This window comes from Glycine max, chromosome 5, assembly GCF_000004515.6.
Source record: "Glycine max cultivar Williams 82 chromosome 5, Glycine_max_v4.0, whole genome shotgun sequence".
In the NCBI taxonomy this organism is placed as follows: Eukaryota; Viridiplantae; Streptophyta; class Magnoliopsida; order Fabales; family Fabaceae; genus Glycine; species Glycine max.
Genome location: NC_038241.2, coordinates 32,343,666 through 32,370,851, shown reverse-complemented (window position 1 = coordinate 32,370,851; position 27,186 = coordinate 32,343,666). Strand labels below are relative to the sequence as shown.

At 29.3% G+C, this 27,186-nt stretch overlaps 3 protein-coding genes and 2 non-coding genes across 8 annotated transcripts; 2 read left to right on the top strand and 3 right to left on the bottom strand.

Annotated features, from left to right (window-relative positions):
• Positions 1–810: 810 nt before the first annotated feature.
• Positions 811–3,171, top strand: LOC100792354 (probable hexosyltransferase MUCI70). The gene is made up of 4 exons (XM_003524069.5): positions 811–1,130; positions 1,238–1,432; positions 1,652–2,212; positions 2,704–3,171. Exons 1-4 carry the CDS (start codon positions 869–871, stop codon positions 3,060–3,062), a joined length of 1,377 nt encoding a protein of 458 aa, XP_003524117.1. The 5' UTR covers positions 811–868; the 3' UTR covers positions 3,063–3,171.
• Positions 3,172–4,329: 1,158 nt separating this feature from the next.
• On the bottom strand, positions 4,330–8,829 carry LOC100793057 (DNA-directed RNA polymerase II subunit RPB7). 4 transcript variants are annotated; one of them, XM_041015456.1, is made up of 7 exons: positions 8,628–8,829; positions 7,998–8,411; positions 7,725–7,890; positions 7,574–7,624; positions 5,596–5,661; positions 5,448–5,516; positions 4,330–4,522 (listed from the first exon to the last, which is right to left on the bottom strand). In XM_041015456.1, exons 2-7 carry the CDS (start codon positions 8,111–8,113, stop codon positions 4,460–4,462), a joined length of 531 nt encoding a protein of 176 aa, XP_040871390.1. In that variant the 5' UTR covers positions 8,114–8,411; positions 8,628–8,829; the 3' UTR covers positions 4,330–4,459. The 4 variants fall into 4 exon arrangements, with proteins under 4 accessions (XP_040871390.1, XP_014631123.1, XP_014631122.1 ...); XM_014775637.3 differs by having other exon boundaries at positions 7,998–8,169; XM_014775636.3 differs by having other exon boundaries at positions 7,998–8,164.
• Positions 8,830–9,276: 447 nt separating this feature from the next.
• Positions 9,277–9,360, top strand: TRNAL-CAA (transfer RNA leucine (anticodon CAA)). The gene has a single exon. It is a non-coding gene; the product is annotated as a tRNA-Leu (tRNA).
• A 4,668-nt stretch (positions 9,361–14,028) lies between these two features.
• On the bottom strand, positions 14,029–14,101 carry TRNAF-GAA (transfer RNA phenylalanine (anticodon GAA)). Its single transcript has one exon. It is a non-coding gene; the product is annotated as a tRNA-Phe (tRNA).
• Positions 14,102–15,306: 1,205 nt separating this feature from the next.
• On the bottom strand, positions 15,307–18,037 carry LOC100791831 (cytochrome b561 domain-containing protein At4g18260). Its single transcript, XM_006579976.4, has 4 exons — positions 17,585–18,037; positions 17,196–17,360; positions 16,109–16,257; positions 15,307–15,917 (listed from the first exon to the last, which is right to left on the bottom strand). The coding sequence occupies exons 1-4, from the start codon at positions 17,720–17,722 to the stop codon at positions 15,569–15,571; spliced, it is 801 nt and encodes a 266-aa protein (XP_006580039.1). The 5' UTR covers positions 17,723–18,037; the 3' UTR covers positions 15,307–15,568.
• Positions 18,038–27,186: the final 9,149 nt, after the last annotated feature.

Here is a 27,186-nt window from a genome sequence, read left to right as displayed (position 1 = left end):
TCAAGCAATTCATGATGGAATCTGATTTTTCTATATGGTTAGTTTCACTTCTGAACGACCGTTGTGCTTCATTTCACTATTGTTCTAGCATGGTTCGAAATATAAGGCTTCCAGCTTTGTTTGGCTCCATTCTCTTATGGAGGGTGATAAGCTTGTCAATTTTTGTCTAGATCCAAAGATCCAAAGATCCAAATAGACAATTAAGAATTTCTTAAAATGTTCCTCAAGTTTTAGCAAATGCTATTTTAACGGATGTAAGCTCTCTTGCTTTTCCACGTGGTTTCTTAATTGTTTTTTGGGGTAATTTCCCTCCAATTGACTAAAAAAATGTTTATCTCCAATAACTCCTTAAATTAAGTCATTATATATTAGTGTTCATTATAATGTTTTTGTCATTTCAGTTCAATTAACTCAAATATATTGATAAACAAAACAAAGAGAAGAAAGATAATACGTGTAAAAAGTTTCACACACAGTTATCCTATTATCATTTATCATATATAATAGAGTTATTGATTTTTAAGATTATTTTAAATTCATTTAAATAGTGATTTGTGACTAAAAAAAATAAGTAAAATTATCTGGTAAGTATATAAACATTAAACTTCAAACAAATGTAATTGACATTCCTCTAATCTATTATCTATTATTTCTCTCTTGGATTTTTTTATATAATAAAATGAAATAATAATTAGTAATAATCTTAGAGAAATTGTGGACCTAAAGCAGTTGAGTTGCCTTAACTGCGTACCTGTATACACGGCTCATACTAATTATTGAAATTGAAATTGAAATCAAAGTGAAATTGAAATCATCAAAGTGGAATTGTAATGAACTCAAAGGAACCGAAATCCATGGAAACCACTTGATGGCGAAGTTAATACTAACAGCCTCCAAACCCCTTCTGTTCCTCCAATCAAAACTCTTCTGTTTCTCTCTGTTCTATCTCTTCGCCTCTCTCTTCCTTGCTCTTTACGTCATTTCCTCTCAATCCAAATGCCTCTTCAGATCACCCCTTTACGATCCAATTCAACCTTCTTCTCTCTTCTCTTATCCTTCTTCCTATGGACAGCACAAGTATGCCATCTCAACCACACGTTCCACATGCTCTTCCCCTATCAATTTTTCAGGTACTAGGCTTGTTATGATCCCACAAAAAAGTTGGTGATTTTTTTAAATTTGTTTTTAGGATAAAGATCGTGTCTTTTGGTTAAAGGGTGTTGGTTTTTGTGTTCAGATTACTGGGATGTTTTGAAGGAGATTCAGAATTTGCGCAAATGTTCCACGAGGACCCTGAGGTACATGCAGGGGAATGCTGATAGTTTCGGTGGGAATCTCAGCAGCCATTTAAGGTTTTCTTATTTTGATCACCAAAACGATAGCAGGGAAGTGCCATGTGGGTTCTTAAAGAAATTTCCAATTAGTGATTATGGTCAGTTCCTCTCCCACCCCTCCTTTTCTTTGTGTGTGCATGAATGAAATGATGTAGACTCTTGAAGATATCTCAATTCAAGTAACGTACGTAATAAATATTGAAATTATATGTTGATTTTTTTAATTAGTCCTCTTATCACATTGTGGTGTTCACAAGTTTATTTGCCAGTGAGATGATCAACATTTTCATGTTATATCTTTTTCACTCTGAATGCAGATCGAATATCGATGGAAAAGTGTGAGAGTGTAGTTGTAGTTTCAGCAATATTCAATGACCACGACAAGATCCGGCAACCTAGGGGCCTTGGGTCCCAAACACTACAAAATGTCTGTTTCTTCATGTTCATAGATGATATTACACTCAAAGGACTTGAATACCATGGCTTAATTTCAACAAAGTCCAGCGAATACAAGATAGGTGTGTGGAGGATTGTGAAGGTTTCAAAAGAGAATTTGTATCAGAACCCAGCAATGAATGGGGTTATACCAAAATATTTAGTCCATAGGCTATTCCCAAATTCCCAATTCAGTATTTGGATAGATGCAAAGTTGCAACTTATGGTTGATCCATTGTTGCTCATTCATTCACTTGTTATATCTCAGAATGCAGACATGGCTATATCGAAGCACCCATATTTTGTTCATACCATGGAAGAAGCAATGGCAACTGCAAGGTGGAAGAAATGGTGGGATGTGAATGCCTTGAAGATGCAAATGGAGATCTACTGTGAAAATGGATTGCAACCATGGAGCCCCGGCAAGCTGCCCTATGCCTCAGGTAACTGCATCTTATTTTGGCTAAACGGTTCCTCTATAAATGAGTTAATTTTGTGTGCAACTGCTTACTTATATTTTCGACTAGTCAGAAACTATTATATATGCGTTTTAAGATTATTATTATAAAATTCATCAAACTTATCTTACTAATAATTTGTGATTAAATAATAATATAAAAAATCTTTACACTGTGGATATGTTTGTTTTACCGTTTCATTCTATGAGCACGCATTCCAAAGCACTTTTTGTGAGAATCTCTTTCAACATCCATTTGGGGGTATTTAATGGAAAAACAAACACACACTTACTTGTTAAACTATTTGTTAGGTAATTAAGTTAAGTCTAATCCAACCCAAACTTACATAGCCAATAGTGACATGAACTTTAGAAAAGGTCTTTTACCATTTATGATTGACTTTCTTTGCACTTTTGCAATTAGGTTTGGAACCTTCGTCTAAATTATTAATAAGGAACCATATATATAATTTGCAGATGTGCCAGACAGTGCACTGATCCTGAGGAAGCATGGACAGAGCAGTAATCTGTTCTCCTGTCTTATATTCAATGAGTTGGAGGCCTTTAACCCAAGAGACCAATTGGCTTTTGCATTTGTCAGAGACCACATGAAACCCAAGCTGAAGCTGAACATGTTTGAGGTTGAAGTTTTTGAACAAGTGACAATGGAGTACAGGCACAATCTCAAGCCAAGTAGTGATGTGTCCATTGCCAAGAAATTCTCCATGACAAGAAAAACTGTAAGGGCAGAACCAGATTTGTTGTATGAAAATGGGAGCTGTTGCAGCAGGTGCCAGCAGTATCTTACCACCATGTGGGGTGATTCTCATCAATAGTGCCCCAAAAGCAAAGAAAGAATAACTATCTTATAAAGGAGGTCAAAAAAACAAATCAAAGAAAATATAGAACATCATAATTGGATTTGTCTTTTAACAAGATGTCAAGAAAAAAAAAGGGGGGGGGGGGGGGGGGGGGGGGGGGGGAAGAGAGATTCTTCAATTAAAAGAGAAAAACTGACAACTTGCTACAGGTTAACAGGACTATTATGGTTTTTTTTTTTTTGCATTCATTTCTTTTATTAATCAATTCTCCTTGCTTAGCTCTTTATTATTAAATGATATTATTGTTTGAAAATGTATGAAGGGAAGAAGATTTATAGCACTCGGAAGCAAAAGAATTTATTGAGAAAAAAATAATATAGGTTGGGATAATTTTGATCCTATTCCTCATAATTTTATACGTTATCCTTTGAACAGTGTGAATGAAAAGGAACTCATTGAGACATTGCTGTTGATATGATTAGATCTAATAAAAAGCTGAACTCAATTGGTTTGAAGTTTTTTAAATGCGATCTAAATAGGAAAATGACTCGTATTTAGAAGCTCGGCGGGCAGCTTCAAAATTGTTATTTGAAACTCTCAAATTGTGTTCCTCAACCCATTCTTAGTTTTATTTACTTCAAATTTTAATATGATATTATACTTAAAAAGTGGTTATAGTAATAATTTAAGCGTTCAAGCTAAGTTCTACTTGTTATTATTTTTCAGTTATCATTGAAGCGTTTAAGCTAAGCTCAAATTATTTATTCTTTTTTGTGGCTTATTCATCCTTCACCATTGGCTAGAGGATAAAGCACAACCCCAAATAACTGGAGAATTCATATCGTTGAAACTTAGAAGTCAGGAACCGTAGGACCATTAATTTCAACTTTAGATAATATACAAAATATGAATAACTTTAATAGTCTATTTCTTATACTTTAACATTTAATCAAAATTAATTATTTAATTCAAATCACCTACATTAATAATAATTAAAGTCTCTCAATATGGCACAAAAAAATCCAAAACCAAGAAATAAGTCAATGTGCCACGTAAGTTGAAACATATTTTGTTAGACAAAAACGAGTAATTCCCATTTTATCTGTATCATTTGATTAAAGTATATACAATCTATATCGAAAATTCTGCATCCAGTCTCATTTATACTACGTCAACAGCTTTTTATATTTTACTGGCAACGAACAATTTTATTGGAATAGTACTGGCTCATCTTGCTTGATGGAATTACCCAAAATTACTTGTGGGAGTTGAAAATTAATTCTGGAACCAAAAACTCAACGACTTAGTACTTTCAATGATCGAGTAAGACAACATAATATCTGAAGAGGATTACGGTGTAAAAATCCAAGTCATGCAAACTATATACGATACACGAGTACAGAAAGGGGTATTTAAACTGTTGCAGGGTCGTTGATCACACCCAAGAAATCATCTTTTATGGTACCTATGCAGAACTGAGAAAAAAATATTATATCAGATAAATGAGATCGAGAAAACATTGAAATTTAAAAGCATATAGATATTCAATATCCAAAGGCAAAAGTGCTTTGTATCTCTGTACTGGTCATTTTAAAAACTGAACAGTGGCACAGTTCATATCTATAGCCCTACAATCGAAGGGAATGAAAACATAGGCTAAGCACGTGCAGGAGTATTAAAACTTTATTAGCATACAGCCTAGTATCATATGCTTGCTAAACTGACATTAGGCTACAAGGCCATCAGCATCGTGAGTTCTTTTAAGACATATATTCACACATGGCATACAAGATAATCATGGTAGGAACAATACAGTCAACATGTAACATCAACAAGGTGGTAAAAATATTATCAAATCTAATTGCATGCAGTAACTGGAGAATTTGTGATCATAATTTTCTCCCAACGTTCAAGTGTATAAATATAAAGTAAAGCTGCAGCACGGAGTGGCAATGATTCTTGCATGCCACAAACATGGGCGTAAATTTATAATCCCCTCATGGTAGCTGGTAGTAACCTTTAACATACCATGTTGATAACTTTGGAAATGGGTTAAGTTTAAATAGTGACAAGAGTTACCAACACAGTAAATTTTTAGCAAACGGAGCATAAACTAGCATTCCAGAAATGTAAAAGTATCACCACTTTTCATGATATTCACAAAAACTACTGCTAAGACAGTGATCATGAGCTATACAATAAAATTAGCAAAAACTAACAGGCTCTTTTCAGAGGCATTTGTAATAGTGAAGAAATCTGCAGGGAAACAAAAGCTATATCTAATTGCTTTCCTATTATTAATTTAAATTTCTTAAAGCAGAATTTAGCATAACGCTGATGGAGCTTAACTAAACAGCATTCAACAAAATGAAGTAAAAGGCATAATATATATAGGCATACAATTTCAGTAGCATCCACTCGAGTCCCAATTATCTTTAGTCTCACTTCACTATCTTTTTGAATCTTAACCTGCAAAAGACCAATTGATTAATACCAAAAACAATTTGCTATCTTCTTTTCCATTTTAGAAGTTATAAATGATACATACTGATCCATCTGATGTAGTGTAATTTGGCATGTCTCCAGACTGGAACTCCATATCATCCGGAATCAACTAAAAGGAGAAAAAAAGGTCTTAGCAAACAAATATATATAAAAAAACTACGACTACATTTTGAAACTTTTCAGTTGCAAAGTAATGACATAATCTAACTTAATGGGAAAAAAAAAACAGAAAATAATCCTTCGTAATTCAAAACATTGCATATATCATAAGGGAAACTATTAATGGATTGAGAATTTTAGATGGCTTGCATGCCACCAGTCATCATAGTATAAACTGACATAATTAGTACCAGAAATTAGTATATAAAAAGATGAAGGCAACAATCTGGGGTAATCTAAGCTCCCACTGCAATTTAAAGTTTGCAGATTAGCCCCTTTGATTCCTTAGCAAGAACCAATCAAAACCATTCTCATAGAGACTCTGATAGGAATGAGACACCGCACCACCAGCCATGCGATGCAGGTGCACTCCACAGGCCCATATGCAGAATCATTCCACCCAAGCTCCTAGTGGATTTCGTCTAACAGATTCTGTTAGAGCTGCAGAGCTGGCAAGGTCCTACTAGCAGAAGAGGAATATGCTGTCTGCTGCTTGTTCCTAGCCATTCTGTTACTCCACCCATTCTGTTATTCCATTTTGCGTTTTCTTTTCACAGCATCCTTGTATGATGCCTTTATATAGATGCTTGATATGTAATGAATGGCAGCAGAGAAAATAATAGAATCTTTTCTTCTCTTCATTCTTTCTTTGGGAGGTCCCTAGTCCTCGAATTCTAGGATTGTTCCGTGATCGTAACAGACTCTGATATGAAGACCTCTAGAGAATGCAACTAGAAAGCAAGATGTTCAAATAGTGTTGGAAAGCCGCCTTAATTATGATCACCCCTAGCCCTCTCCTTAATTGTGCACACTCTTTGGGTAGCCTCCAGCACTTTCATTGTGTTGGGTATGCGGAGATGTGTTTAGTCTCACATCGCCTAGCAACATGACCTAAATAATGCTTATTATAAGGATTGGGCAATCCTCACCTTACAGGACAATTTTGTCGGTTTGAGTTAAACTCTGAGCTCAAATTCTAAGAGATAGCATTCATCTTAGAAAGAAAAACTTCAGATGGCTATATTGTTTTTCTTTTCACTCCAACATTTTCCACCATTTCATTAAAAAGAAAATGGAAAACCCTTAACTAGTCAACTGACAGACAATGATCAAAACCAAAATTTCTCACACATTAAGTCATCAAAATTTTTTTAAAAAATAAAATAAAAAATACAAGGAACTGTTCCTGTGTCTAGGAAAACTGGATTCCTGCAACGATTTTTCTGTTTGAGCTAATCACAAATTTGCACAATCATCTTTATTCCGGCCCCAAAAATGCTATATTGAATAGTTACAGAAGCTCATTAACATAATTAATTTCTAGTTGCATAACTCGTCTCATGGTCAAGATCTCCATACTAACCATAACACATGCTGCATGGGAACAAAATACAAGTATATGATAAGGATACAATGTCATATGCAAATATAGAAGTTTTTTAGGAAAAAGAAATTAAGAAACAGTTAGACAATACATATTAAATAAAATATATATTCAAAAATTGAAATGAATTTATCTAGATATGGCCATCCTATCCTAGCCCAAAAAAAAGGCATTTTCCCTCTGCCAAGTCCCTATGTGATAATTTTGAGGGTGGTGAATATCCCAAAACCTCATTCATAATATTTTGACATAGCCAAAAACTTGCATTACATTCCAATAGCAACAATAATAAGTGAAAAACATAATTTTAGTGTTCAAAATCAAAAAACTTGCATGGCATTCCAATTTCCAATGACCAGAATAATACAGGACACATAATTTTAGTGTTTAAAATGAATAACAAAAGTAACAGCCTTCTAGATATAACATGTAGATAATAGAAACCATTTCTCAAAGATTACAAAAGACAAAAGCTTACATGGTTTGAAACAAAGATTTGGACAGGTCCAGCTTCAGCAAAAAATCCCATCTGTACAAACAGAACCCAACTGTCATAAACCACAATCTCCACAAATTAGAGTTACACAGTGTGATTACTCTAAACTAAAGAGAAAGGGAACTGTATAAACCTTGTTCACCATAGTAACAACAGCTTCCAGGATCTCTCCCTTAAATGGTCTGAAGACAACACATTGGTACTTAACCGGAAATGTCACAAACCCTGTTCCATCACGAATTAGCCCTTTCCCTATGTTTTCTATCCCTGTAACTGCCACCACAAATCCATGTCGGCCGCTGCAGAGTGGTTGAAAATCCAAATGTTATATACTGTGAATGCCGAATCAAATCACAAAGTTACTGTCATTAAGATGATGTTATTGAAAGAGGTTGAGGGGAATCACCTGCAAGTGCCTTCCACATCTTTCATTAGCTTGGAAACGAGATTATCACGAAGGTTGCGACCAAAGTAGCGTGGATGCAGCTGCATATTTCGCTCCAGCACTATGTGGAAAAACATTTTTGTGTTTCTCCTTTTTCCCTCCCTTCTTGCCCAACCTGGACAGTCACTCCGGGCCACAAAACACAAAAGAAGAAAAGATAAAGAGAATAAAATGAGAAAAATTGTCGCATATAATTACACGAGAACCGACAAATGGAGAACCCAATGGAGTTTATGTTCAATATTCCTCAATACAGTTCCAAACAGAGTTACAGAGATTGTTACACTAAATGCCAGCAACAGGACCAATATAGAGCTTGCATTGTTACCCCAAGAATAGGATCAATAACACTGCGTATACCAACGCGAAACTCAGCTAGGGCAACGGGTGGAGTGGAGTTGGAGATGCAAAAGAAAAGTGTGGTTAGTGTGTGAAATGGTGAAATTTAGCCGAAGTGAGAGACAACGTGATATATGGCCCTAAAAATTTATGTAGAACACTACGGTCACACAATCAGTGAGGAACGCAGTGTGATTCTAATTCCTAATAACAAAGTTTTCAATTGAAGAATTTGACGCAACAAAAACTCACAAGTATAAAGGATTTGGTGTTCAATACTTCAATCCTCAAATCCTTATGCTCGATTTCTGAAGAAAAAAAGAACGCGGTTAGGTTAAAATCGCTTTGAGAAGGGCACGGTGATGGCGCAGCAGCGAAGGGCGAGCGAGGAGCCGACGACTGTTCTTCAATCTTCAGTCTCTATCTCGCGCAGGAAGCTTTTTTTTATCGAGCTAATTAAGTTTTTACTCCTCAAAGAGCTTTTGAATTTTTTATTCCTAAATTATTTTTTTTAAAATATTTGATTCTTACGTAATTTTTTGTTATTATAAATAATTCATATTATTAATAAAAAAATTTAAAGTATTGACGTGGTAATAAGAAAAATGAACTATTATTCTACATCGTAAATCTCTTCATGAACGGATAGTTGTTGTATGTTCAAAGTTACTTGAAATGTTAGGATTTTAAATATAATAAAATTTACGTAACACTTATATACACGTGACTATTCTTATTAATGAGAAATTCTTTAGGGATTAAATTTAAAAAAAAAATTACGGATAAAAATTCAAAATCTCCTGAGAACTAAAAATTTAGTTAATTTTTTAATTCAAGGACCATAATAAATTAAAAAACACATGTCTATATTTAGCTTATCAATTTCTCTTTTGTTAAATAAGTCAGGATGGCCGAGTGGTCTAAGGCGCCAGACTCAAGTTCTGGTCTTCGTGAGAAGGCGTGGGTTCAAATCCCACTTCTGACAAACTTCTTTTTAGTTTTTTATAGATTCCTGAGTCCTAACATGTTCTATCTATTTTCTTTTTTTGTTTATAAATACCAACAAATCATATTCATACTCGATTTTTATAATTTGAATAGATAATTATTCTTCATACCCTTGTTGTTTCTTGATTATTCTAACATACGAGTAAATTTTTTTGGTGAACCTGATTTGGCTACTTTTCCTTGTTATCGTTGATTTGTTACTAGTGATTAGAAACACTCTCATTTCCTCAAGATCCAAAATTTATCTTCGTCTAAAGCCAAATACCTATCTCTGAATCACTTTGTGAAATTCAGTTGTACACTTGCTTCACGATCTTTGTGTCCTCCTTGTCTTTCTTGGCATGTTGTATTTTGATAAATTTAAGTGATACATTGTTGCTAATGTTAGCTTCCACGGACGTACAAAACACATTGAGATCAATTATTATGTTTATGAGAAGCTTAAAAATCATTTTTTCCATTTATTACTAGTCTCTGTCAAAGCTTATATAGTTGACACATTGAACAATTTATTGGATCCTCTTCCGTTTTCTTTGCATCCACTCTTCAGTTTGTGGGGATATTACATCATAATGAAAGAGTTAAGTGTTCCTTTAAAGTCAAATAAATTGGTTAAGTTGTAGAACTTAATTTGTGAATACACATATAAACTGTGGTTCCTTTCATCAAGCCTAGACCTAGCAAGTCTAAAAATAATAGTGTTTATGTTGTTGAACCTACGTTCAGCAATGTGGCATAATCATGATGCACTCCATTAGTAAAACCATGATAAAAACAACAATATATATATATATATATATATATATATATATAATTTTGTTAAAATTATACAGGAACAGAAAATAATCAAATAATTCATATTTTGTAATATATATAAATGGATAGAAAATGATTTTGGAACAATATAAAATTATGCACATATGATTTATATAAAAGGGACTTTCAATCTAATAATGAGTTTTAAAAAAATATTATTCAATTAGAAATTATATAATGATGTAATAGTTATCAAAGTTACATCGATATAATTTGATCTCTCTTATATATCTATTAACTTTTTTACACGCGTGATGCACCATGAGGTATATAGAGAGTTTAAGTGTCTTTATTTAGATTTTATTTAAATGTAAAAATGAGCATAGATTGAATATAAATAAGATTTAAAAATGTTTAATTAAAAATTGTTATTATTTACAATATAAATGCTAAAAAATAAAAAAATGGATCAAATTATATTGGTGTAACTTTGATAATTATTATACTATTTTAGAACTTATAACTCAATAATATTTTCTTTCGATCAAAAGTTCTTTTCACATAGATCACATAGGTAAAATTTCATATTAATAAAAAATCATTTGTTATCTTGTTCATATAGATTTTAAAATTTATATAATATAAACGTTTCAAAATATACTAATATATGAATTATTTGATTACCTATTGTTATTCAATTTTAACAAAAGTTGACACAAATAATATTGATAATATGTAATAAAAATCATATTTTATATCAAATTATAAAAATAATATAATAATTATCAAAATTATATCACTCTAATTAGATCCATTCTCATATATAAATTATTTACAAAAATTATTTTATAAAGTTATTTAAATATACATATTATTTTTACTCTAATTATATAAATCAATATAATTACATCAATTAATATGTGAATTATACAAATTAGGTGAATTTATTTTAATATGTAAATTATTTTTATTCTAATTATATAAATTAATAAATTTTTAATATTTATTTTTTTAGGAAACTTACATGTTAGTAAATAAGTTCTTTAATACCAATTATATAAATCAATAAAATTTCATAAATTAATATTTAAATTATTTTATGTAATTTATAAAAAATTATGTAATTTTTTTTATATAAATAATATAAATTTTTATTTTAATTATAAAAATTAATAAAATTTAATTTTTTAGATTATTTAAATCTTATTTTAGATTTACATAATTTGCCTAAATTACATGAAATAATTTTTAAAAATAATCTATATATTATTTTATGTAACTTTTTTGAAATTATAATAAGATAAGAACGGTTTTTTTATATATAATGATTTATTAATTTATATTAAAATAAAATTATGTGATAAAAATTAATATATGTAAAATAAAATGTTAAATATATTTAAATATTAAATATTTTATTTTAATTTATAATTTTTTATAATTAAATAATAATAATAACTCTTGACTAATATACTTGTAAAATAATGATTATAAATTAATTAAACAAAGTAAGTGTCTTAATGATTTATTGTTTTGTCTTTAAATAAAAGGTTACATATTCAATTCTTATTAATATTTTTTATTTTTTTCACTTTATTTACCATCTTGTCATATAAAAAGATCAAAATTATTTATTAAAAAATAATAAGCAGATTTGAAATTATAGAAAAACTAAAATTACAATTTAGTCTAAATTATTTTGTATTAAAACATATATGCTAAGTACCTATATAATTGATTGAGAGAATAAAGTAAATTTAAATAAGAATTAAAATGACTATTTCTAATGAATCATTAATATAGTTTTTAGTAATTTATAACAATTAATTTAAAATGTAACTGAAAAATTAAGACCACTATTTATAAAGTTACCCATTTTTTTAAAAAAATGAATTTATAGATATCAATTCATTAAATTAAAACGTTTTAAAATGAAAAAATACAGCTTTAAAAGTTGTCCATTTCATTAAATTAAATATAGAATGGAATATGCATTAAAGAGTAGTAATGTGACTATTTAATTCTTAATTTGAAATTGCATTCAATATGAAAGATTGTGTTTCTTGAATTAAACAATACCATAAATTTGAATTAATATACGAAGCATCATAAATATAAAAAATATTAATTATTTTCTTAAAAAATGGATGCATGTTAATTACATGGATAATAAACAATAGTGCCCCAAAGCATAATGACCTCATTAGCGTGTTAATTAACTAGAACACATTAAGAGGGGAAAAAAGCATCAATAAAAGCAAATAGTAGATAATTGGGGCACAAAATAGAGTGGCGACTCATTGAAATTTCAAGGAGGGCATTTTAAGGTCTAGATGAGGAACAAAACAGAGACGATGTCATATTTAATGCAACTTGATAATGGAGCTTTATAGTTATTGAATGGATGCGACAAGTATGATCGTAGAGAAACTTAGGTTTGATATGAGTTAGCGGTGTTATTGAATGGATTCACGAGCTCATTAAAATTATCTGTTGGATATTTTTATTAATATATGTGATCATTTTACTAGGGACGGAACCGATATAAGGGATCATTATATATTACTATAACATTAATTACCACTATTTATATTTTCAAAAATCCATTTTATTCTATACATTAACTTTTCTTTTCGTCAATAATTAAGGAAGCACTCGATCTAAATTGTAGAGTAAATTCTATTTCTTTTTATCAAATTAATAAAAAAGGTCAACAAAATGATGATTTAAAAATTAAGAGTTTAAATTTATGGTACTATTATTTTAAATATTTGTATACTATCAACTCATTTATCCTATGATTTTTAAAAATAATTATTATAAAAACTAACAAATTTATCACAATTCGAATGCATGGACCCATAAAGAGGAGTGCAGACATGGACCCCACCCCTCCTTGGCACTTCTCATGCACATAGATATGTATTCTTAAGTTAATTAATGTAAAATTAATTATATATTATTATTATAATAATTATTAAGGTTAGTGTAAAATTAATTGTGTTTGTTATTATTATTGTAAGACTTTAATGTCTACTTAAGGTAAAATAATTTTATATCAATAAATTACTGTTTAAATTACTTTTAAGATAATTATTTTAAAAATTAATAAACTTATTATACATCATAGATTGTAATTAAATGATTTTGTAAAAAGAATTATATTGTTAGTGCATAATTATTTTTTTTCTTATTGTAAGTTAAAGTGATAACGACAATAAAATTGTGTAAAATTAATTATGCATTTTTTTTATTTTATAATAACAGTTGAAGTTATTATCATTTAAAATAAAAATTAGTTTTAATTTTATGTCTAATTTTTTAAAATAAATTACTTATTAAAAGTTATACATTTAAACAATTACAAATAAAGAAAAAAAATTTAACCCCCATTAGGTTTCCATCCCTGATTGAATGGTAGTGATTTTTTTTTTTTTTGCATTGTTGATATGTTCTAACTAAATTAAAGATTAATAAGTTTCAAAATTATTTATATCTTTAAGAACTGACTTTGTGGCAAAATTAATTATTTTGAAAAACTAATAATGATATACTAATTAATTTCTACATGACTAATTTAAATTTTTATATAAAATTTTGTTAACATAATGAAAATATATAATGTTGCCTCGTACTTGTCTTAGTGTTTTTTTTTCATTTTACTTTGCATTAAGCATTAAGTATATCCCCTTAGTAAATATCACTAAAATAAACAATATTGTATTATCTATGCCACAATAAGGCTTCATAATCTCTCAATGTCAATTTATATTATCTTGTAATCAAACTATTAAAGTTGTTTTATAAGGAGGCAAGTCAATGAAAAGATGTCGTTGCCGAGGAAGAAAGTTAGAAATTAGGATAAAGGATTAAAAATAGCTTAGGAAAATGCGGTGAGCGTGGATCGAACACGCGACCTTCAGATCTTCAGTCTGACGCTCTCCCAACTGAGCTATCCCCGCTTGTTGATGAATCTGGTTCATAAAATCATCCTTATTCTATAGTATTTCAACATCACATAAAAATTATGTAAAGGTAGAAATAAAGTATTTTTCTTAGGAAAAACAAAATCATATAAAAGAGCAGAGGATTATAAATTTAGAATGATTGAAAGGTGGAAGCTTAAAACTTAAAAGGGCAAATTGTTTTTGGAAGGCTTAAAAAAGGGTAGTGTAAGAAGGGGACACTTGTTAGCGGTAACAAAACTGGTCGGTGGCTTAGGATATCGTATCATTGAAGGTTCGAAGTAGAACTATGCACTGTAACATGGACACTCACCTTTGTGTTTCTCAACAATTTCATAGTTGGCCGTTGTGCCTGCCACTATTTTTTTAATTTTGCTTTTTTAAGGAACAAGCTCAAAACAAGTTAACAAAGAGAATGATGAGGAGTTTCATCTTTCCAAGGAAATATGTACGTTAATAATTAATTTTATTCATTCAACAATAGAAAAAAGTGCATTACCAGCTTTTCATAATAAAACTTAATGCGCAAAATTGATTTACCTCTACTATGTTGCCCGTAGCTCCAAAAAATGAAAAAGAAATTGAGACATTAATATCTTGATTCGTAAAATTGACTACCCTTGTGGATTTAACTTTTTAAATTTCCTTTGCCGTAAAATTGATTCCAGATATGAAACACAAAAGGGACAAGTTTCAGAGGAAAATTGGCATGTTTTGCTTTCCATATTGTAGTTTCTAATTAAAATAAGTAAATAACCAATCTACCTTTCTTATTCTTGAATAGATAAATAACGTAGGATAGCCTCTCTGGCTCATCACCAATTTAAGCGCTAGCATATAATATTAGGATGTTTCTAACCAAGAGGTTAGTTAAGAAATTAAAAAAAATATTTATAGTAAACTTCACATGAGAACATAAAAAAAAAACAACACGATTTTGCATATTTCATAAAAAAAATTCTTTTAATTGTTTAACTAATATCTCAAAAGCATTGATTAACATTTGGGGATATTATAGACAACTTCAGATTAAAGTATTCATGATTGCTATAAGTCGTGAATAATATGCGAAGGAAGTAGATAAACAACACCATACGTAGGCTTTCGTTTGAAGTATTGCGATTTTGTCACCCCCTAAAGACATATACATACATTATAATATATTCCAAAAATCATACTATATTTTCAATGAAAATTATAAATTCACAAACTGCTCCCACAATTGTCTATACATTCTGTGGTCAGTATCCACACGCACACTTATAATATTCGTAATACATGTGAAAGAATATGCATAAAAAAAAGAAAAGAAAAGAGATAACATACACCAATCAAACTTCACCTTTTGATGAATGCACTCAATCAACCAACCTTTCATAAAATCCAACTCCTACTTGCATAAAGTGCAGGCACCAAAAACTAAAGTGAAAACAAGCTCTAAAAAATGTAATCTAAAGAGAGAGATTAGTCAAACAAATTCTCAAGTGCATTTCTCTTTCTTCCACATGCAACTGGCAACAACTCCTTTTGAGTTTGGCTTTGAGGAATATCTTGGTTAGACGACACAATTGACGACTCACTTCCTATAATCACTCCTTGCTTTTTCATATATTCCAATTTGTCTTGGAAGAGGTAAACTAATCCAATGAAAGAGACTTCCACAGTGAAAAGGATAGTCCAAAGGGCTGTGCTTTTTAAGGTTCTCTTATGGTAGGCTTTTAATCCAGTGTAAATATTGATGATCCCCACAAGAGAAACTATAGTCCCTAGTATCCAATGTAGTAAGTACCAATAACTCCTCTCCTTCTTTCCTCTGCAAATTCAATTAGAAACTATACAACATTAAGATTAAAACAATGTAAACCATGTATCAGGTGCAAATTAAAATGCATTCAGAAATACATAGAAATTGGGTGCTGCTAATAATGGACAAAGTTTGTTGTATGGTTTGGATTAATGAGCAGCTTTGTGTAACTTAGTGAAAATATTGATGAATTAATGAACCTGTGTGGTCTGAAAAATCCAATCAAGCCTTGCACCAATATAGCACCATAAAGTGCTAGGCCTAGTTTTTGATGGCTGTTATCAAATGAATTCTCAAACTTCTTCAGGGACATTGCAGCTCCAACTGTGGCAAGAAGCACTGAAAGCATCTGTTAGACGAAATGTTAGACTGTGCACAAAGAAGATAGAAAGGCAAAAATCATATGTATATACTGCATCCAAGTTAGAATAGAAATTTCATAGCTACTTTTCATGTAGTATATTAGTTCCTAATTAGCTAGTTCAGTTCAATGATAATCATAATATTTTTGTTAATTGGAAGGAACCATAGCAATATAAGACCTGTGGTTTAAAAGGGGAAAATTTTCATAAAAAAAAGTACCGTGTACAATAAGGTAGAAAAGCAATAAATTATACATACATACAACCTCCAAAGAACAAAAAATTCACTGCTACTTTAAATGTGTAATAACAACTCCTAATTAGTTCAGTTCAAATGATAATCATGATATTGTGGTTAATCAAAACAAATCAAAAACCTGTGGTCGAAAAGAAAATAAATCATCAGAAAAAGCTTTGTACACTCCACTATTAATTAAAGTTAAAGTAAGCTATGATTATGTTTTAAAACAAAGAGCAAAATTTAATGATGATATGATGTAACTTTCAAGAAACATCCTATACTATCTAGAGTCTACTTACGTAGATTACCACTACTCCTACCTTTTAAGTTTCTAACAACATAATCAACGGTTCAGCATAATGAATGTCAGTATCCATTGACACTAGATGTGAGTATTAATTAATAAACTTATACTTTCAACAACTTTTTATAAATGATAGTAAAATTTATAGGAGATGAATTAACTGTTAAGTGGTAACGTGAGAGGTGAGATAAGTAATACCAAATCAATCTTATGGTCAAGATTCGATATGAGTAAAACCAATCTTGACTATCCACATAAGGTAAAAGGGTCAAGATTAGTTAGCTCCACTCATGCTACTATACGCTCCTGACATATGTATATAATGTGCATGTTAAAAGTATGCATAATTTTTACTAGAACAAATAGAAGAGATATATGACCTGAAAACCAACATGGAGATAGAAGAGGACTTTACTCCTTCTAGATCCAGGTTCTGCTTTAATGGACCCTTTGATGATAAGTATTCCAAGAGGCATCAAAAACCCTGTTGAAGCCCAAAGGAGCAATCCATGTACTGCAATATCAGATGTCTTCTGCTGATTTACCTGATACATTAAAAGGTAGTAGTTAATTATTATACAAATCATGTTTTCTAGTCCTTAATTTGTGATAATAAAATATTTAATAAGTTTCTTGCATAATAAAATGAAAGAGAAAAAGATAGGTAGTTAGTTATCTTTGCTGACTGCATAAATAGTAGCATTGCTGAAGAAGAAAGCAGATGAACATGAAATTTTTTTCATAGGAAACTAAAAAGAAATTGGTATACCTTGTAAACTTTGTTATTAGTGCTTTTGTGACTACTAGAGTGATGTTCCTCCTCATAGGCCAAACAGTCACTGAATTGAAGAACATAAACATAAAATGAAGTCACAACAATGTACACTGGTTTGCAAAGGATAGGCATTCTCCCAACCTAACAAGAGGGAAAATAAAAACATACAAACGACTACCCTTAAGCTCTCTCTCCTCTCTCTCTCTATGAGTTTTGAAGCCAATGATGCTTTAGGATATGATTATTTTTTGGGATGGCTAAGGGGGCTTTTAAAGTGTGGTGAAGGACTTAATCTACTTTTTGTATAAAGAAGATTTACAAAGGGATGAGATGCTATATGAATATACTACTAATTAAAGGCCACCTTGCTTAATTGCCATAAATCCAACATGGGTTAGTTGAATGTAAATATTGGAAGTATTAAGAAGTAAAATGGAAAAGTTGGGACGTATATTTTTCTCAACTTCAAACGTGGGGTTGCTTGACATTTGGGTACCATCTCATGGGCGAGATGAGTTGTGAAACAAAGAGGTCAAAATCCTATGAATGCACTTGACTTGAGGACCTGCAACCGACATTTTGTAAAGGTAATAAAGTGGATAAAATTAAGAGATATCATCAATATATCGCCATTGTATTTTATTTTATTTTCTGAAGGTTATTCTTATAGTTGAAAGTCATCAAATTAATTTTCGAAACATAAAAATTATTGAATTTGAATTTACCTCTTCTAATAAAGTTTTCTTCATACACTATCAAAAAATTAAATCTTTGTTAAAATGTTTATAGAACTCAGTCATCTATTAATTGTGCTGAACTTCGTTAGTAGTCATTGTATTCTTTAATTCAATTATTTGTTTGCTTCAATTTGTTCAGGTTTAATCCAAAATAACCAAGGTGATTAATTATCTAATCTAGTTTAAGATAATTTATATATGCTGTCAAATAGTCTTAGTTGTTTTAAGTTTTGTACACAGGTAGTTATTAACCTGTGGGAGGGAAGGACGGAGGGAGGGCACGGAAGAAAAGAGGACAGAGGAAGCTAACAACGGTTGGGACACAACACAATATAAATATTATTTTAAAATTATGCTGTTTTTATCTTATTGTATTATATAATTTGGATTTTTTTTTTTCATAATACAAGTGAATCAAGTCGCTTAGGTCTTTTGCAAAGACATTTAGAGTGTGTTTAAATAGGATAATTTAGCTAGGTAATCTATTTTTTATAGGGAATTAAATTCTTTTTTATTAAAATTAATTGTTTGGATATTTTAGTAAAAGGAATTCAAAATTTTAGAATTTTAAAAGGGATTTTAATTAGTTGAAAGAATAAAATTTCAAATTCTATCTTCAAGAGAGTGAATTTGAAAATTCAGTTCTCTCTTCTGTCTTCTCTCTCTGATTCGCGAGGTTCGTCACGGAGCATGCCTTCGAGGTTCTGGAAGATTCCTTTGGAGTCCGCCAGCTCCATGGCGACATGCTTGGGCGGCGCATGTGCGAGTCATGGTCGTGCGCGGAGGCGCGTTGGTCGCCGATCTCCCCCAGACGAATACGCGGACGGCGCTGCCGCTTCGAAGCTAGTGTAAGAGGAGTGGCTATCTCGGCACTTGGTTGTGACGTGTTGCCGGAGTCGAAGCTACAGTTTCCTCTACGGCATCTGGTATGGAGGGGATTGGAGGTTTCAACAGCGGTGAATTGTTTTCGGACTCTTCTGCCATTGTGGTGGTGTGGGCGGGATAAGGGAGATGGAGAGTTTTCTGATGGGGTAAGGTGAAATTTGAAGCTTTTTTTGAAGAGGGAGAGATTATGTTTAAGGGAGAGAGGAGAATTTGGATTTGGTTTTGGTTTGAAATCTGAGACATTTGGTGATAATTCTGTAATTGTTTAAGGGAAATGTTATATCCAAACACAAAATTTCAAAAATAAAAAAGAATTTAGATTAAAATATTTAAAATTCTCAAAATTTAAAATTCTTTCATCCAAACATATTCTTAGTTTATTTGCTAATCAACTAAGGTTTGATGTTCCCCCTCATTGTATTTGTGTTTTTCGGTGTTGCACTTATTAATGATACAAGACAAGTCTTTTCCGGTAAAAAAAAAGAGTACAACTATAATACACATAAATACAAGATAATTCACTTGAACAAAGGAAAGTTTAGCCTAATTAAACTAAAAGCATCCTATTTTAAAATAAACAAACGTTGTTTTATATAAGCTTTGTGTCCTGTGGCAAAGTAGTTTAGTCCATCTCAAACATTGTAAATATAATCAAGTCTTATGAAAAATAATTTGATAGAGATTATTTCCTTCTGCTTTCAATGTGAAAATTTGAAAAACTAAGTCTTATGAAATAATTTGATGAGAATTAAATATAATTTATTTAATTACAAAATATGTAAAAAATATTAAAATAATATATTATAAATGTTTCTTTCAAATTGCCATACCTTGGAATCGTCATAACGGAGTAGAATCCATCATCCACTTAATAAAGTCTAATGATTATTGAACATGGCTAAATTTCACCAGAAAACGCCCATGACCAATAAAACTAATGATGGAACCATCTTTTGCAAAATAATATAAACCTCTCTTTTTTATAGGTTGGCTTTTACAATGTTCATTTTTTTCCTTAAAAAAAATAGAATTAGGCCGGGACCAATATTTACAAGTAACATTTTTTAAAGTTGGCATTTAATTAAACTAACTGGAATACCCGATCTAAAAGATATAGCGACAGAGACATTCTGTTTCACTTTTGACCAAAACAACAAACAGGCATCTGTATTAAGGTTGTTATCGGTCCACATGAGATTAGTCACTTTCAATCCATAAAAAATTTCGAAATAAATTTTATCTTCTGCAATAAAGACATTGTATTTCACAGGAACATGCTGACTGTAATATATATATATATATAGAGAGACTTATTGAATAAACTAAAATTAATTAATGCATAAGTTAATTTATAAAAATAAATGTATATAATTTTTAAATTATTCATAAATTATTTTTAACTTATAAAAAAGTTTTTTCTTCTTTTTATTTTCTTTTCTTATAAGTATTTTTGAATAAGTTTATTCATATTATTTTTTAATTTTTTTAAAGCAAAATAATTCACTTCACATTTCTGGCTATACTTAAATAATTTAAACAAAATTTTGGATTACTTCTTCGTTAGTTTGTGCTAACCTCACAGTAGTGTTGCTTAGATCAGTGATATCTTGATTAAAAGTTTGACGCAGTGCTTTCAAATTAATTCCAATGGGCAAACGCTTCAGTGGCCAGATTGTACCCGAAAATTTTCATTTCTGGCTTCTGGTATATAAAACAGGGATATATATAATACTTAAAAGGAATAATACTTTGCATTTAAACTGTTTGTAAGTAGTAAGTTGTTAATATTTGACGAAAAAAAGAGGTTATGTATGACAAAAGTAAAATAATTTTCTATTATTATTTAATCATAAATTATTATTGATGATAATGACTTTTACCTTATAAATTATTTGCAGGAACGTGTGATTGAATAAAAGTATAAAATTATTTTATATAGTTTGTGATAAAAATAAGATATAATTAGAAAAAATCATGCTCAAAATTTAAAAAAAAAATGTTTCTGTAAATTAAAGACATACATCCAGAGACTACAAAGTGAGTAGATTTGTATTTTTTGAAACTAAATTATACAAATATATATATATATATATATATATATATATATATTCGCGTACTAAAGATAAACAACTTGTAACTATCATAAACTAAATATTATGGGTTAACTCAATTAAAATATATTATTTGAGGAAAAAAAATTGTTCTCTTAATTAGACACGACACAAACAACTAAACAATATCCTCCATACTCCCCCAACTGTGACCCAATCTTTCTCAACTACCACCTATCTCTTTGAGTCTTTGAACATGAAAATTGAGTACTCAACCCGATCAAACATAGGGTTGTGTAAGGCCTTACCAATTGAGACAAATATAGCTTATGGCCTCCACACACCTAAGGTCCCGAAAGAAATTTTATACCTTTTAATATATCTTACATATATTACTTATTGACGATATAAGTGGTTAAATAATGCAATTAGTTTAAAATACTTTTTTGTTGAGTAATTTTTGTAACTTTAAAATAATTGATTAGCAATCAATTTTTAATTTTATAGCTAAGATATTACTATAATATTCTAATAATTACATCAATTACTTTTTTGTAACTAGTATCTCAAAGCTTTTTTAATTTTCCCCTAACATTCTTCTTCTTTTTTCCCCTCAAAGCTTTCTTAAGTATCCAATATTTTAATTGTGTCTTTCTATTTGCATACTAAATCAAACCAAATACCCGCTAACCTAGTGGATGGAGGGTTGGGCTAGATGCATGAAAAATTAGGTTAAATCTTCATTGTTCTCATTGTAATAAAAAAAGAAAATAAAAATGTGTTTTTTTGTCAAAACTGAGGTGGAATAAAGATGATTTTTTTTCATGTTTATTCTTGTCATCCTGTTAGAAGAGTAAATAGTATATGAAACAATAGTTATTAACTAATTATAACTATTAAGTTTGTTAACTTTAATAATAATTATATTATAAGAAATTTTAAAAATAATTTCTAATTGGTTGATAGTATAAATTTTTTTTACACTAACATTATATACCTATTAAACTCTTTTTTAAAAATTACAAATGATTTTTTAAAAAAAAAGTATAATTTTTATAATTTAATTATGTATATTCTAATTTTGATATGTTTATTTAAAGTATATATTTTAAAAATATCCAATGATATGCTATAAACTTACCATACGTGAATAATGTTGGTCTATCTTACAACCAAGCTGTTGTTTGTGGCAGACCATGCGTTGAACATCTATTATCAATCAATAATTCTAACGAGTCGAACAAAGTTGGAATAATAATGGCAATCATTACAGTGGCCTTATTTTCAAAGATTTGGCATCAAGTCAATATCACCATGAATATGAATTATTCATATAATTTCCATTACATTAATTCTTCTATTTCTCCCTATAATAACTTATAAGGTCGCCTTAAAAAAACGTATAAGGTGTGGAAGATTGGAACTTTTCAAAACAGAAACAATGCCATTTTAAAAATAATAAAAAAATCAATATACACGGCATTAAGTTTTCTGAATAGTCATGTTGATACAAGTTTAAAAAAAAACCTTGCGCGATACTTTTTGTTTTTCATTTTTAAGTATGCTTGGGAAAGGCGTTCGCTTGTTAATTATGATTCACTGTTTGATACCAAAATCAGTAAATTTTTTACATTAGTTTTGAAGTAGAATAAAGGCACCAGCAGTCATCGAAAGAGAGAATTATTGAGCTTCAGTAATCATGAGCACTGAGCATAGAGAAATAGAGAATGAAATTTACTACAATTAAATATCTAAAAACCGTATAGTTTATGTTGAAAGTGATACAATTATACAAATCGGTGATAATTTACTGTTAACCATTTCTAACAGCTTGATAATAAGCTAACGTGGTAATAACTAATTTACCGACTTATCCCTTTATACCCTCGACAAACTCACGCGAGAGCAATTGTGAACTCTGAATTTGTAGTGGCAATGCAGTAAGATAGAGAGAGAGATACAATGTTGTGTGAGGTTGAAAAATAATCTTATCACCTACGTATGAACTTCAGTATCTCAAAAGATTAACTTTTAACTTTCGGTAAAAAAATATCCGAGTTTACTAAAAGAAAAAGACATAATAATCTTGGTCTATACATCAAAAATTTTCTTGGGGGGATGAAATGAACTTTTCAAACTGGCACTAAATCACTAACCCGTGAAATACACAAATTTTTTTATTAAATGCATCAATAAATAGTAAATACATAGCAAAATTAATTATACATGTGTGAAAGAGTTTTGTTTAGTATCCTTAACTAAAAGCTTAAAAATATAGGAAAAACCTGTATTAATTAAAGACGATTAATTTTTTTAACAACTTATACATTACAATTTTAGTTCTAACAAAAGGGTTTGAATCATCATCATAAATTACTATCTTTAGTCTATTTTGAGATTTGATTTTAGAAACTACAATATATAACATTGCTACATACACAACAAAAATTTATTTCTAATATTGTTACAGGGGTGTCTAACGTCTGGGTTATTTTTGTAAAAAAATGACTTCTAAAAAGGTAGGGATCTAAATAGTGAAATGAGGGGTGTCAATAGTAATCCTTGGATGGAAGGGAATCATATGTACAAACCCATAGTTGTTGTTGTGGACTAATTTGAGAACATGGGAGGGAGTTAGTTGGTGCACCCAGCGTTTTTGTTGGGACACCCAACACGTAGGATGAAATGACAAAAATGCCCTTCACCCTAATAATATAAATAAAGCAATAGTGTTGTCCAGTCTTCTTTTTCCTCCTATTCTTGTACACGCATCCTTCTTCTTCCTGTTCCTACGGCTTTCTTCTTCCTGTTCATGTTTCTACGGTCACCGCTGGCCCATTCATCTTCTTCTTCCTCTTCCTACGGCCTTCTTCTTCCGCTTCTTGTTCGTCTTCCTCTTCCTATGATGCTTCTTCTTCCTGTCACCATCCGTGTTCATGGTTGTTCCTTGCAATTCTTCTTCATCCGCTTCTCGCACCGCTATGATTCTTCTTCTTTGTGTCCAACAAAAAAAAATGACATTTTTCTGGAAAAACCCCATACGAATCATCAATCCGTATGGGTCATACGGATTGGCAATTCGTATACGGATTGCTGATCTGTATGAGTTTTTTTTGTTGAATAATTTTTTTCCAATTTGTCTTCTTCTAAATTTGTTTGTTTAGAAATTTTTTATTTGTTAATTATTATTTAAATTGTTTCTCAGTGTAATGTTAGTGAAATTTTATAATTTTTTTCTGACTTATATCTTAAGTATTGATTTTATTTACAAAAAATATATTTGTTATTATTAAGATTAGATTAGATTGCTAAAATTAAGATTTGATTGGTGAAATAATTAATTTTCAATATTGTTATATTATATTTGTCTAACTTTTTAAAAAAATCGAAATAAATATTTAAAAGATATTGAATTTGTTACTTATGAAAATATTGAAATCATAATTAAAAATAATTTAAATATTTTAGTTACAATAAATATTTAAACAAAAAAATTTAATAATTAAAATTTGTTATAAAAATATTGAAACATAATCTTTAATTGTACAATAAATCTGTTAGTTATAAAAATTATGAATCCAAAATTTAAAATTTAAAATATGATAAGATTTTTAGTTTAAGATAATGATTGAAATCAAATTTAAAAATATATTTGATTTAGCAGTTTAAAAGATATTGAAACAAAAATTTAAAATACGATAAGATTGTTAGTTTAAGATAATAATTGAAATTAAATTTAAAAATATATTTGATTTAGTAGTTATAAAAAATATTGAAACTAAAATTTAAAATTTAAAATATTATAAGATTGTTAGTTTAAGATAAAGATTGAAATCAAATTTAAAAATATATTAAATTTGTTAGTTATAAGAAATATGGAAATCAAAATTTAAAATATGATAAGATTATTAGCTTAAGGTAATGATTGAAATTAAATTTAAAAATATATTTGATTTTGTAGTAATAAAAAATATCGAAACCAAAATTTAAAATTTAAAATATGATAAAATTGTTAATTTAAGATAATGATTAAAATCAAGTTAAAAAATATATTTAATTTTGTAGTTATAAAAAATATTGAAACCAAAATTTAAAATTTAAAATATGATAAGATTGTTAGTTTAAGATAATGATTGAAATCAAATTTAAAAATATATTAAATTGATAGTTACAAAAAATATTGAAACCAAAATTTAAGATTTAAAATTTATTTATGAATCCATATGTTTTAATTTTTTTAAAATTATTTTTTTTAGAAATTTTTTATTCATTTAATTTATTTACAAAATTTGATATTTAATTGAATGATGTATTTAGATGTTTATTATAATGATTAAAAATTAAATAAATATAATATTTAATTGAATGATGTATTTAGATATTTTTTTATAGCAATTGATAATTAAATAAATTTAATATTTTTTACATCTTTAAATACTTATTAAACCTATCATTTTTATTTATAATCTATATATATAAACAAATTAATTATTATATAAAAAATAATCATCACAAAATTTACTATGTAAATTTACATATACATTAAATATAAATTAGAAATTTTAGTATTATATATAACCACACTATTTGTTTATAACATAATATGTTTATTATTCCAATTAGTTTAAGTGTTTTATTAATAATGTAGGTGACACAAGTTATATTGGACCTACAGATTGTCAATCCATATGTGCATACCATTTTTTTTTTTTACTTATTTTTTTTTATCCGACGACGAAAACGATCAAAAATCACCGTATACTCCTAACAAACACACGTACATCACCGAAGATCAAATACGCTTCTAAACCGTCCTTAACGGAAATAAATTACACTAAGTGACGCAAATTTTATGAAAAAAAATAACACTGCAGAAATGAAAATTTTCTATTGCTATTATAACTGAAAATACCTTGGTATTTTTGACATTTTGGAAAATTGCTGGGTGCCCCAGAAAAATTAATGGGTGCCCCAAGCAATTCCAAACATGTAAGTCGAACATTGTCTACTTTTTCAACCCGACTTTTCTTGTAACGAAAATCAACCCACCTTTTCTGTTCAAAAAATTTTAGGACGTGTAATTGCATGTGTGGATTGAATTTAGAAATGTAAGTGCGCGCATTTCTAACGGAAATCTAACGGATAAAATTAAAATGAAAACATAAACATAAGTTTTGATCTTTTGACAATTATTTTTGTCTCAAAAATATTTTTTACCTACAAATCAAACATGCACTAAATCTTCCAAACACACTTATCTACTTCCTTTTTAACCCAACTTTTCTAAAGAAAGATTTGAGTGGTTAGTGAAAGAATTCAAATTGTACCACATGAACCAGCTTTTTTCAAGAAACTCCCATTCTACTCTATCATAATAGCTGAGTCTTTTGGATTTATTTTGCTTTTCTAAAAAAATATTTTTTTTATTCTTCTTTCTTTTATTTTTGAACCAATATTGCTCAAGTGAAAGAATATTAGAAAATATTGCCACTCTTTATGAATGTATATAACATGGATTATTGCAACTTATCATGAAAAGTAAGCTCTACATCTCCACTTTTCCTATAAATATTTGTCTTAAAACTCATAATTGTCACTTTTAATAATTAATTAATACCCATTAACTCTTGAGAAAAAAAATTATCTAATTTTTAAAGCATCAAACTAAGTGAATGTGAATGTCTTCGAGAAATACATTTTTCCTTCCTTTAACTATATTGGACTTTAGTTATTGACACAGTTGGAGGGTTTTTATTTATTTATTTTTTTATCAGGAGCACAGTTGGAGGTTATAGCGATTCAATATTAATTAGTTTTCTTTTGCTAGTTTTAGTGTATAAATTAGGTTGCTGAATTTTTTTCATTGGGACGGGTTATTTTATATAAAATGAGCTTTTAAACCTTTATTTGTGCAGACTCGTTA